The sequence below is a fragment of the Symphalangus syndactylus genome, chromosome 4 (assembly GCF_028878055.3).
Source record: "Symphalangus syndactylus isolate Jambi chromosome 4, NHGRI_mSymSyn1-v2.1_pri, whole genome shotgun sequence".
Lineage (NCBI taxonomy): Eukaryota > Metazoa > Chordata > Mammalia > Primates > Hylobatidae > Symphalangus > Symphalangus syndactylus.
The window spans coordinates 93,615,958-93,628,548 of NC_072426.2; the positions used below are offsets into that span (position 1 = coordinate 93,615,958).

The following is a 12,591-nucleotide window of genomic DNA, read 5'->3' on the forward strand; positions in this document are numbered from 1 at the left end:
AACAACAACAACAACAACAACAACAAAATAACAAGTGTTGGCGAGGATGTGGAGAAATTGGAACCCTGTGCACTGTTGGTGGGAATGTAAAATGGTACAGCTGCTGTGGAAAACAGAATGGCGGCTTCCCAAAAAATTAAAAACAGAATTACCATACGATCCAGCAATTCTACTTCTGGGCATATACTCAAAAGACCTGAAGGCAGGGTCTTGAAGAGATATTTGTAGAGTCATGTTCACAGCAGCATTATTCACAATTGCTAAAATGTGAACATATCCTGATGGATGAATGCCCACTGATGGACAATGAAATAAATGGATATGTAAAACGTGGTATAAACATACAACAGAATATTATTCCACCTTAAAAAGGAAGGAAATTCTGATACATGCTACAGCATGAATGAACCTGGAGGACATTATGCTAAATGAAATAAGCCAGTCACAAAAAAGACAAATATTGTATGAGTCCATTTATACAACATACTTACAGAGTAATCTAAATCACAGAGACAGAAAGAATGGTGGTTGCTAGGGGCTGGGGAGAGGGAGAAATGGCGAGTTATTGTTTAATGGGTGTAGAGTTTCAGTTTTGCAAGATGAAAGAGTTTTGCAGCTGGATGGTGGTGATGGTTGCACAAGAATATGAATCTACATAATACAACTGATCTGTACATTTAAAAATGGTTAAGATGGTACGTCTTACATGTATTTTACCATAATTACAAAAATTGAAAAAAAGTATTAAAAAATTGGTAATATATGTTGAAGAAAAATATCTGCTATCAGTGACATAGGTAGACTCCAGGATATGTGTAAAAAATACTCTGAAAGGCCTGACTGTGAAGTGAAGCAAAAGTTAAGACATGAATACATGAGATGGATGTGTGTTGGGAGGAAAGCTTAGTGTTAGGAGAAAAGCTGAGGCAGGGCTTGGAACATGTCCAGGGTCCAGGATAAAATCCCTCATGGCCTTTGTAATGTGTCCAGACTTGCTGACTCCTTGCTTCTAGCACTCCCGTTATCTCCAGTAGCCATGTTTCAAAGAACATGCTAAACCATCACAGCTGTAGTTCATTCGCTTGATACACTACTTCCTTTCAACCCCCACATCCTCACCACCGGTTTCTTTGTTTGATCACCAATAAATAGCGTGGGCTTCCAGAGCTCAGGGCCTTCACAGCCTCCATACTAGTGTCGGCCCCCTGGTCCCACTTTCTCTCTTAACTTGTCTTTTCTCATTCCATTGACTCTGCCAGACTCTGTAGCTCCCACGGCCTGGTGTTGGGTCTGATCACCCCAACAGATGTGTTTTCACTGTGTAGTCTCCAGAACAATGATAAAACAAGAGGAAAAAGTCACAGCCATTTGGTTACTTGTTTTAAATCCTTATTCTGAGTTTATTTTATCCTATAACTAGTTCAAATATCCACATGATTAAGGGTTTTTCAGAACAGGAGTAGGCTGGAGAGTCCCTGAACTCTCCTTTTACAGCCCCTTAAATCTTGGTTCTAGCTGGCCATTTTCTTGGCTTTCAGCTTTGAGAGAAGTAAATCAGAAGCATCTACCTTCTGGTAACCTAAGAAGGAGATTTGGAGCCAGGAGGCATTTCATGAGCAACTTCATGCTGAAAAGCCTCCTTGTAATTTATTTCTTGTGGCATTTTGAAGTTCCAGTCAATCTGGTCAGCAGACTCTGAAGGAGGAACCTGTTGAGGCATTCCTGGAATCAGACTGGAAGTACCTGGCAGGAATTCCTGCTTCAAGGCCTCCTTCTCAAGGGGGTTTGTGTCCTCCTGCCTGAATATGGTCTTTGTGGAAACAGTTTCAGAAGTCAGTTCCTAAATAGAAAACAAAAAAGCTGAAAAGTTATTATTAGAGACTAAAGCATACAAGATGTATGGCAAAAACACAATGCTGCTATTTTCATGCCAGAGACTAAGAACCAAACTGAAATAGCCCTGCTTTAACAAAGCATAAAACCAAACCTATAGGATCAAGTTGATTCACCAATAATTTAACTGCCTGCCAGAACAAAACCCAACATCTTTTAATGGAAAACAACACAATCTAGACTCCCTATAAAATGTCCTCTACAATGTCCAGAACACAAGGAATAATTACCAGAAGTAAAAAAGTAGGAAAATGTGAACCATAATCTAGAGGAAAAGTATTCAGTAGAAAAAGGCCCCAGAATGGGCTGGGAGCAGTGGCTTATGCCTGTAATCCCAGCACTTTGGGAGGCTGAGGTGGGCGGATCATGAGGTCAGGAGTTTGAGACCAGCCTGGCCAACATGGTGAAACCCTGTCTCTACTAAAAATAAAAAAAATAGCTGGGTGTGGTGGTGGGTGCCTGTAATCCCAGCTACTTGGGAGGCTGAGGCAGGAGAATCACTTGAACCCGGGAGGCGGAGGTTGCAGTGAGCCAAGATCTCGCCACTGCACTCCAGCTTGGGCGACAAAGGGAGACTCTGTCTCAAAAAAAAAAAAAAAAAAAGAAAGAAAAAGGTCCCAAAATGACACAGATGATGGAATTAACAGACAAGGACAGCTATTATAAATATTTTCAAAAATCCAGGGTAGAAAATGGACATAATGTGAAAGTTAAGATGTATCAGCAGAGAAAATGGAAATTATATTTAAAAAACTAAATAGAAATTCTAGAACTGAAAAGTACAATATCTGAAGTGAAAAAATTCACAGAATCCCCAGATAGGATGTAGGGTATTGCAGAAGAAATGGTCAGTAAACATGAAGGTAGATGAGTAGAAATTATCCAAACTGAACCACACAAGAAAAAAACAAACAGAGCTTCAGTGCCCTATGAGACAATATTGAGCAGTCTAACATCCATGTCCCTGGCTGAGGTAGGAGTCCTTGGATCTTAGGCTCTACTGACCCCCTCCACTCCAGTCTTTGCCTGGAAGTCGTACAGGGCTATTCTACAATGAGCCCTATGGGGCTCATCCTTGTCCACGTGGTCTCTGAGACCCTTCTAAACTTCAAACTATTGAGTCTATACAGTAAATATCTATTGATTCCATAAACATGTATTTCTAAAACATTTGTATAGTTTAGATCTTTATAAACAATAGGAGTTATCTTCTGATTCAGAAACAAAATTATGGTTTACTTAAAGCTGCATCTGCTTAATGAAGAGATATCAATACCAAGGATAACCTCTGCCTGACTCAAATTCTACCTCCTCTATGGATACTTTTTGATTCGGATAATTGGGTATGAGCCCTACCATACATAGTATTCTGTTTCTATTCCTCTTTTGATACATCCACTAGATAAGCAGTATTCAATCTGGGGTACTCAAAGACTCGCTAACCTGTATCTGCTAACCTGTATCCAAGTCACGATGTTTTTTTGTTTTTTTGTTTTTAAAGAGATTAAGGAAAAAACTGTAAAGCTTTGGGTATATGCATATCAGTTCATCAGGTAAACTTAGCAGCCCTGCCGAAATTTTATGCAACCCATCCTGGGCCAGTTTGAAATTGGTTTTCCCAGCACTAGTCACACAAAATGTGAAGGTGACCAATAGCAAGGAACAGTTTGTAATCCAACTTGAATCAATCAGAAACCAGAACTTGGAATCTTGTCGTTTTGATACACCTCTGCCTCTTTGTCCTTTATTTAGCCTTGTCAAAGTTTGCTTGGACAGTAACTCACATCTTAATGTGTGGCTCTCTCTTGCCAGGTAAACTATAAATTTGCTTCATTTTAGATCACTCTTGGGTTCTCTTTATTTCCTTTTAACATAGGGAATCAATTTCCATAATCACAACCTACACATGAACTCTTTCCTAAAACTGAGAACTTGCACATAGTCTAGACATTGTGCTTGTTATCATTTCCCATCTTCCCTTACAACTGCCTACATCACACACTTGGCAAAAGAATGACATACCATTTACTTATCTAAATCTTGTTAAAGAATATTGCTGCAGGATGCAAAACCTCAGTGAAACACAAAAAGACAATTCAAAATATTGCTGTGAGCCAAGAAATTTTCCTTAATAAAGCTACCATAAAACTAGGGTGGAGTTTTGGAGTCTTCTTTATATAATTTTTATTGCCTTATATATTTCTATTTCTATTAACAGTAAAGCATGGTGTCAGACATGGATTAGAGATGGGTAGCAAGGTGATGACAAATTTTGCTGAATGATCCTCACCTCTCCTATCTCCAAACAATTGCTTAAAGAAGGAATTCTTCCTGAGGGAGAGTTCCTTTAGACTATTGTCAAACAATAGAATGAATTATCTTTTGATTTAATTTATTTACAAGACATCCAGGCTTAAAAAGCAAATATATTCTTTACGAGGATGTTGAGTATATTAGTGTAAATGTAAATAAGCTTAATATTTTCATGTCTTCAAATTGGCTTGGAAGCTAGCAAATGCTGGTGAATTGTAATGGACTGCATTAAAGACTTTAATGCACAGAGTATAGTGATAGTTAAAAAGATGTCAGATATCAAACCCAACATTGCAATTGAGATGACTCTCTATCCAGGTATCTACTACTTTGTAGAAAGCATAGAATGGCATAAGGTGTTTTTCAGGAGATTGTGAAAAAAACTGTGGGAGGTAAAAGATAGGCTTGTCAGACTGATGAATGCCGAGTTGTCTTCAGCTATTCCAGTTTAATAACTTACATCTAATATTATAGCATCACAGAGGAGGCATCTGAAGTTTCACAAAAAAGTAAACAGAACATAATAAACCAAATACTAAATACTAAGTTAAATATCTGAAGTATGCACGGATAACAACCATATTTGGTTTCTGAAAAATATTGAATACTACTTGAAAAGGGCTCAAAGGATCTTATATGAAAAAATATTTGTTCCAAGTGAATAGATTTTTTAAAAATCAGATTTTTTGGCCAGGCATGGTGGCTCAGGCCTGTATTCCCAGCACTTTGGGAGGCCAAGGTGGGCAGATCACGAGGTCAGGAGATCGAGACCATCCTGGTTAACATGGTAAAACCCTGTCTCTACTTAAAAAAAAAAAAAAAAAAAAAAAAGAAATTAGCCAGGTGTGGTGGCATGTGCCTGTAGTCCCAGATACTCGGGAGGCTGAGGCAGGAGAATCACTTAAACCTGGGAAGCAGAGGCTGTAGTGAGCCGAGATCGCGCCACTGCGCTCCAGCCTGGGCAACAGAGTGAGACTCCATCTCAAAAAAAAAAAAAAAATCAGATTTTTTAAAAATCAGTAACACCAGAGTATTTCCCAAAATCTAAGACAAATTTGTCTTTTAACATCTCCTTTTTTCATTAACAAAGATTGTCAATAACATTGGTTTATACGCAAATATGTGAATTCTTGCATATATATTGAAAATCAAGCTAAAGGGACCCTTAATGTGCCTTGGATTGGGACTGGGCTGACTTGTGGCTTTCCTGGAGTCCATCGTTGGGATGTGTGTGGCAACCCAAAGCTGAGTCCTTCTCCCTACCTTGTGACACTTTTCATAGTTCTGTTGAATCTGATTCTTTTCCTGTTTCAGCATTTCTGTCATTTCCATTTCCTTGAGGCTACTGTCATATTCCTCCCACAGCTGGATCTTCTTTTCCCTATTCTGGGGTGAGGTGACAGAGTCGAATCAGGTCAGCACCCAGGGAAGCCTTATAAATGGGGCCCCCTCACTGGGGACTGATTTGGGCTGTGGGCTCTTTGGGCCTGTTGAGTTTCCTCTTGTAACTAGCTTTAGCCTGCTAGTAGTTACAAACCCTTCATCTCCACAGCTCCTCTGAGTTGAAGCCCCACTCCTCTGAGTGAGCCCCCAGGATCCCCATGCTTCAGGGGTATCTGGCTCTAAGAGCAAGTCAAATAAACCAAAAAATTCCCCAGGCCAGCTCCAGAATCCTGCCTTGTGTCTTGGCTTTCAAATTACTCTGGGAAAGCTGGGCCCTCCCTAAATCCCAGTGCACATACACACCTCTTCTTTTGCTTTCGCTGTTTTCCCATAATGATAAAGCCAGTGAGCCAGGTATTCTATTGGGTCACTGGGCCGAACCTTCGCCACCTCTGCCAGTGCCTGGGCCAGGCAATTTCCAAAGCACCTCTTCAGGTAGTTAGTTTCCATCTTGGCAGCCTGGAAAACATCAAAACAAAGTCACACTATTTTACAAACTTAATCTGATATTAAAAATAGACACATTCTAACCAATTCAGATTTATTTCAGGATAAATATGAGATGCTTCTGGATCACACCCTTCCCAAAAGAACCAACAAACACTTACATGCTCTTATATTCAAATGGACTTTTTTCTAAAGCTCTCCAGCCGCACTAGGTCAGACAGTGTAGGTCCTAGGGTTTATCAGGCTTGGGAGGAGGTTGGTACCTTGGTGATAAGAGTGGCTAAGGCCTCCCCTTACCCACACATTTCTGCCCTTGAGTAGAGAGAAAATAAAGGAGCAGGCAGGAGGTCCTGGGGAGGGGCTCTGAGCACCCAGCAGGCTGTGCTATTGTGAGGTTGGAGGCTACAGTCATCTATGACACAGGTAAGATAGGCTCATTTATTTCACAAGGGACCACGGAAATGCACTGGGAAGAAGAGAGAGGGAAAATGTTGGTGCTGCAGCTATTGCTTGTCAGGAGCTCTGCTAGCACCTGATATAATATTCCATTCTCTATTACTTAAGGATTTGCTAGTCATCATATTTCAAGAGCTGGAGGCAATGTAGCCCAAATTAGGAGTGCAGGGAATTGTGGCAGTAGGAATGCACATTCTGGAATAAGACAGACCAAGTTCCAGTCCTGATTCTGCCACCTATTAGCTGTGTGATCTTCAGCAAGTGACTCAGTCTCTCTCAGCCTCAGTTTTCTCATCTGTAAAATAAAAGTAACAAAAGTATGTAGCTCGTAATAATTAGATTAGAGGAGATAATAAACACACACCAGGCACTTAGCCAGGCACAGAGTAAGTGCTTATTACACTATTCAGTGGAGGATTGTGCCATGAAATGACCTAGGACCTGGCCTCCTCCTGACAGATTCCATATTCCTGAAGTTGACACATTTTAATTCCAAAAGAGCCAGCAAATAATAAAAGCTCAGATCTAGCCTTAACATTTTCTGGAGGCATTTTTCAATTTGCCCCCCTATTCCCCATATTTTAGCTTAAGGAAGGAAAAACAAGTAGACAGATATGCATATCTATTTTATACATATCTATCTTATGGATATAGAAAAAAATATTTCCTAGCTCTCTCCACTGCAAGGCCTTGAAACCAAAACACTTCAGTAGCAATGAGCACACTGAGCATATAAACCTTGCTTGTAAATAGCCTTCGTCACTTAAGAGGAATCAGGGCTCCTTGGAGAAATGGCTGATTCCAAGGCTGGCGCAGGACAAGTCTAATGAGCCTGGAACATTTTGTTCTGCCAGAAAGTAAGAAAATTCTAAAAAATACAATGGTTGGGGACAGAGAAGCCAGCTTGAAGGGGCTCCTACTAGTCAAATCTGGGGCAGTTTGACCATTAAAATAGTGACTGTAATGGATTATAACTTATAGAATAAAATATGAATCCATGAGTCCATATGAGAATATATAAGTAGATTAAGAAGGGAGACAGCAAAGTTCTTTGTTAAACTAGAATGCCAACTAATAAATGTGGAGAGAATAATGGAGTTTTAAAAAACTGCCATTTCCTCATCACCATAGTATAGCTGAATCAAAGCAGGATCATCAATGAGTCAGTGAGTGCTAAACCTGGGTGAATATTTGACAAGGAATAAGATATATGCATAGTCTCAAAGTTTCTTCTCACAAATTAAGTATTAATTCCAAAGGAAATACAGAAATTTTACAGTGGCAAAACCTGGCCAACAAAACCTTAACCAAGTAATCAAAGTAAACGTCACCAATAAAGGAACAAAGTGACATCAAGTGCCTCCTGATGTGATGCACTTCTTATGGTACATAAAACATTTCCGTGGATTCCTGCCTAAAATGCAATATTTGAATGTAATTGAAGAAACATCAAATAAATCCAAAGCAACTACCTTGTACTCTTAAAAATGTTGAGGTTATGAAAAAAAAGAGAGTAACTGTTATAGATCAAAGGAGATTGAACAGCTATAATAACTACATGTAACACATGATCCTAGATTGGGCCTGGGCAAGAAAAAATAATTCAGCTGGGCATGGTGGTGCACGCCTATAAACCCAGCACTTTGGGAGGCTGAGGCAGGAGGATCACTTGAGCTCAGGGGTTTGAGACCAGCCTGGGCAACAAGGCAAAACTCTGTCTCCACAAAAAATACAAAAATTAGCCAGGTGTGATGGCGCACACCTGTAGTCCCAGCTACTTGGAGGGGTTGGGGGCGGGGCTGAGGTGGAAGGATCACTTGAGCCCAGGAGCTTGTGGCTGCAATGCGTTGAGATCTCACCACTGCACTCCAACCTGGGTGACAGAGTGAGACCCTGTCTAAAAAAAAAAGAAAGAAAAGAAGAAGAAATAATTCTATGAAGGGCATTGTTGGGAAAATTGGTTGAACTGAATGTGAAATGTAGATTATGTGATGTAATTTATCTAAGTTAAATTTCTTAATTTTGAATAATGGAAATATGAGTAAGAGAATGTCCTTGTTCTAGGGCTGAATAATGACTCCCAAATGTGTCTATGTCTGAATACCTGGAACCTACGAATATGTCACCTTAAATGGCAAAAGAGACTTTGTAACTGTGATTAAATTAAGGTTCTTGAGATGGGGGATTATCCTGGATTATCTGAGTAGGAACAATGTAATCACAGGTGTCACTATTAAGTGTGACACAGTACGGTCAGACAGGGAAGGTGATGACAGAGCCAAAGGAGAAAAAGGGATGTGATTCAGGGCCTTGAGCCAAGGGTATCCTCTAGAAGCTGGAAAAGAAAAGAAAATGGATTCTCCCCAGAGCCTCCTGAGGAACCTGCCCTGCTGACACTTTGGTTTTAGCTCTATAAGATTCATTTTGGACTTCTGACCCCAAGACCTGTAAGGGAATTAAAAAAAAATTGAGTGGGGTAGTGATGGAGGGTGGGGACAGAGGTGGGTGGTGTCTCCTGCCAATCTGTGTGGCCCACTTGAACCAATGCATTTGGATAAACAAACTTCTACACCCCTCTTACTCAAAGCTGGTCTGATGACAGATGACCAGCAGCATTCCATCACCTGGGTGAGAGGTGACAGTGTGCTGGCAGCCCTCTCAGCCCTTGCTTGTTCTTGGCACCTCCTCGGACTTGGCGCCCACTCTGGCCACGCTTGAGGAGCCCTTCAGCCCACCGCTGCACTGTGGGAGCCCCTCTCTGGGCTGGCCAAGGCCGGAGCCGGCTCCCTCTGCTTGCAGGGAGGTGTGGAGGGAGAGGCGCGGACAGGAACCGGGGCCGCATGCGGCGCTCGCAGACCAGCACAAGTTACGGGTGGGCGTGGGCTCGGTGGGCCCCGCACTCAGATCAGCCGGCCAGCACCGCAGGCCCCAGGCAGTGAGGAGCTTAGCACCCGGGCCAGCAGCTGCGGAGGGTGCGCTGGGTCCCCCAGCAGTGCCAGCCTGCCAGCACTTTGCTCGAATTCTTGCCAGGCCTCAACTGCCTCCCCACGGGGCAGGGCTCAGGACCTGCAGCCCACTATGCCCGAGCCTCCCCCACACCGTGGGCTCCTGTGCTGCCCAAGCCTCCCTGATGAGCGCCACCCACTGCTCTGCGGTGCCTGGTCCCATCGACCGCCCAAGGGCCAAGGAGTGCCGGCGCACTATGTGGGACTGGCAGGCAGCTCCACCTGCAGCCCCAGTGCGGGATCCACTAGGTGAAGCCAGCTGGGCTCCTGAGTCTAGTGGGGACTTGGAGAACCTTTATGTCTAGCTAAGGGATTGTAAATACACCAATCAGCACTCTATGTCTACCTCAAGGTTTGTAAATGCACCAATCAGCACCCTGTGTCTAGCTCAAGGTTTGTAAATGCACCAATCAGTGCGCTGTGTCTAGCTAATCTAGTGGGGACTTGGAGAACTTTTGTGTCTAGCTCAAGGATTGTAAACACACCAATCAGCACCCTGTCAAAATGGACCAATCAGCTCTCTGTAAAACAGACCAATCAGCTCTCTGCAAAATGAACCAATCAGCACGACGTGGGTAGGGCCAGATAAGGGAATAAAAGCAGGCTGCCTGAACCAGTAGTGGCAACCCGCACAGGGTCCCCATCCACACCGTGGAAGCTTTGTTATTTCACTCTTTGCAATAAATCTTGCTGCTGCTTACTCTTTGGGTCTGTACCACCTTTATGAGCTGTAACACTCACCGCAAAGGTCTGCAGTTTCACTTTTGAGGTTAGCGAGACCACGAACCCACCAGAAGGAAGAAACTCCGAACACATCTGAACATCAGAAGGAACACTCCAGACACGCCGCCTTTAAGAACTGTAACACTCACCGCGAGGGTCCGCGGCTTCATTCTTGTGAGACCAAGAACCCACCAATTCCGGACACATTGGGACTTGTTGAGATGCAGAATCTCAAGTCCCACCCCACCCCACAGATTCAGAACTTGCATGTTAACAAAATCTCCAAGCAATCTGTAGTTACCAATCTACTTTGCCTGGATCACTGTAGAACTGTCCTTCCCAGAAGGCAGAATCACCAACTCTGCATTCCCTGGTCATTGGGTGGCTGCCACACTGGTTACATGTGGCAAGCCGTATTGGCATATCTCCACGTACTCTAAATTGCCCATTTTCAACAATGATCTGAATGAAATGTGTTTGCCCAACAGTCACTAAGATATGGTACAAAGACAGTAGAGCCATCATAGAGCCACAATGTGAGGGCTGGAGGGGAAGGAGTCAAGGGGGATGCCTTTTATTTTGTGTTTTTAAGAGAGAGCCTCACTCTGTCACCCAGGCTGGAGTGCAGGGGCACAATCTCGTCTCACTGCAATCTCTGCCTCCTTGGTTCAAGCAATTCCGCTGTCTCAGCCTCCCGAGGAGCTGGGATTACAGGTGTGCGCCACCACGCCCAGCTAATTTTCGTATTTTTAGTAGAGATGGGGTTTCTCCACGTTGGCCAGGCTGGTCTCGAATTCCTCACCTCAGGTGATCCGCCCACCTCCGCCTCCCAAAGTGCTAGGATTACAGGCGTGAGCCACTGAGCCTGGCCAAGGGAATGCCTTTTAAAGCCCACTCAGACCAACTTAGGGTACACTCACCAATGGGGGGAGAGGCTATTTTTCAGTGTTTCCCAGAGCTCCCCGAGGGTCTGCTTACACGGTTCCTGGCCTTGCACTCAGTAGGCAAGGTAATAAGAATAGGGGTTGTCTTTGTTTACTGTATACTGCCCATGCTTGGCACACTGGGAGCTCAGTAAATATTTCTTGACTTATTCATTGAGAGAGCTCTGACACCTGCGCTCATGCTTCCCTTTGATTTTTCCGCGCCCACTCTGGCATTTACTATCTCAACTAACATCTACTAAGGCCTCTCTTGCCTGGCACTGCCCTACCCATAAGCTGAAGAGAGCACGCGAAAGGCTAGTACATGCACAGACGACTAGGCCAGGGAAGACTGCAAGGGTTTGGGCCTGATGGAGACTGGACGGCTTCCCGGTGGTGGGGCACCCGAATTGGTTCTGAAAGGAACCAAGCAGAGGTCACCAGCAAGAGCAAAGGTGCAGAGTTGTGAAACTGCCAAGCTATTAGCAGCTTGCAGTGAAGGTCTTCCAGGAACTCTGGAAGGTCTTCCGCCCTTTTCCGATTGGCTGCCCTTCCTGGTTCCTCCTCAAAGCCCCACCTCTTCATCTCTCCGAGAGCATGCCGGCCTGCCAGTCAGGGTCCCTTGCTCTTTTGTGTGCCCCCACTCCTCCAGGTTTCTGTGTAGCAAGTCTCCTCGGCTCACCCACCCCGCGCGCCTCCACATACGCCTTTCCTCGACTCCTCGCGCGCACAACCCCCTCCCGCGTGCCCGCTCCTCTCTGCCTGGCGTCCCGCTCCTACGCGCCCCCTCCTCCCTGGACCCCGCCCCCTGGAGCGCGCCCGCTACACTCTGCCGCGCTCCCCTTCTTGTATTCCCTCTCGTCTCTGCCCGCTTCCCCCTCGTGCGCGCTCTCCCCTGCACACCGCCTCCTCTCTGCCGCACGCCCGCCTCCTGAACGCCCCCCTCCTCTCCGACCCCCTCCCCTCGCGCGCGCCCCCTTGTGCAAGACCCCTTCTCTCTGCCGGGCGCCCCGCTCCTGCACGCCCCCTCCTGTCTGCCGCGCCCCCTCTACTCTGCCGCGGGCTCCTACTCCTGCACTCCCCCTCCACTCTGCCGCGCCCCCTCTACTCTGCCGCCTGCTCCTACTCCTGCACGCCCTCTCCTCTCTGCAGCACGACCCCCCACGCCCCCTCCTTTCTGCTGCGCGTTCCCCCTCCGCCGCCCACCGCGTGCCCTCTGCTCACCTATCCGCGCGCCCCTCCCGCTTTGCGGCGCCTACACGGGCTCCTGAGGCGCGCGCTCTCGTTGCCTGGCAACGGGACGCAGCTCCTGGGTGGCGAGCAGGCGCGTGTGTAGGGGTGAGCGCACCGGAAAGGCCCGAACTGTTTTTGAGATTTGTTCTCTTAGC

The 12,591-nt window shown here is 45.1% G+C and overlaps 2 protein-coding genes across 8 annotated transcripts in view; one reads left to right on the forward strand and one right to left on the reverse strand.

The window, feature by feature from the left end:
• DYDC2 (DPY30 domain containing 2) overlaps positions 1-12,591 on the reverse strand; it is a 12,832-nt gene continuing 241 nt past the window's right edge. Inside the window, exons 1-5 of one of the 6 annotated variants that reach the window (XM_055275541.2) lie at positions 12,428-12,500; positions 6,764-6,847; positions 5,953-6,108; positions 5,470-5,592; positions 1,358-1,840 (exon numbers count right to left, since the gene is read on the reverse strand). In XM_055275541.2, coding sequence (XP_055131516.1) covers positions 1,580-1,840; positions 5,470-5,592; positions 5,953-6,108; positions 6,764-6,847 — 624 coding nt within the window. In that variant the 5' untranslated portion in view covers positions 12,428-12,500 and the 3' untranslated portion in view covers positions 1,358-1,579. Of the gene's footprint in view, positions 1,841-5,469; positions 5,593-5,952; positions 6,109-6,257; positions 6,686-6,763; positions 6,848-10,298; positions 11,728-12,427; positions 12,501-12,591 lie in introns of those variants that run through there. The other 5 variants (XM_063638166.1, XM_063638167.1, XM_063638165.1 and 2 more) reach the window with 5 other exon arrangements.
• DYDC1 (DPY30 domain containing 1) overlaps positions 11,779-12,591 on the forward strand; it is a 21,585-nt gene continuing 20,772 nt past the window's right edge. Inside the window, exon 1 of one of the 2 annotated variants that reach the window (XM_055275544.2) lies at positions 11,779-11,814. The gene's annotated coding sequence lies outside the window, so the exon portion shown is untranslated. Of the gene's footprint in view, positions 11,815-12,056; positions 12,542-12,591 lie in introns of those variants that run through there. The other variant, XM_063638169.1, reaches the window with a different exon arrangement.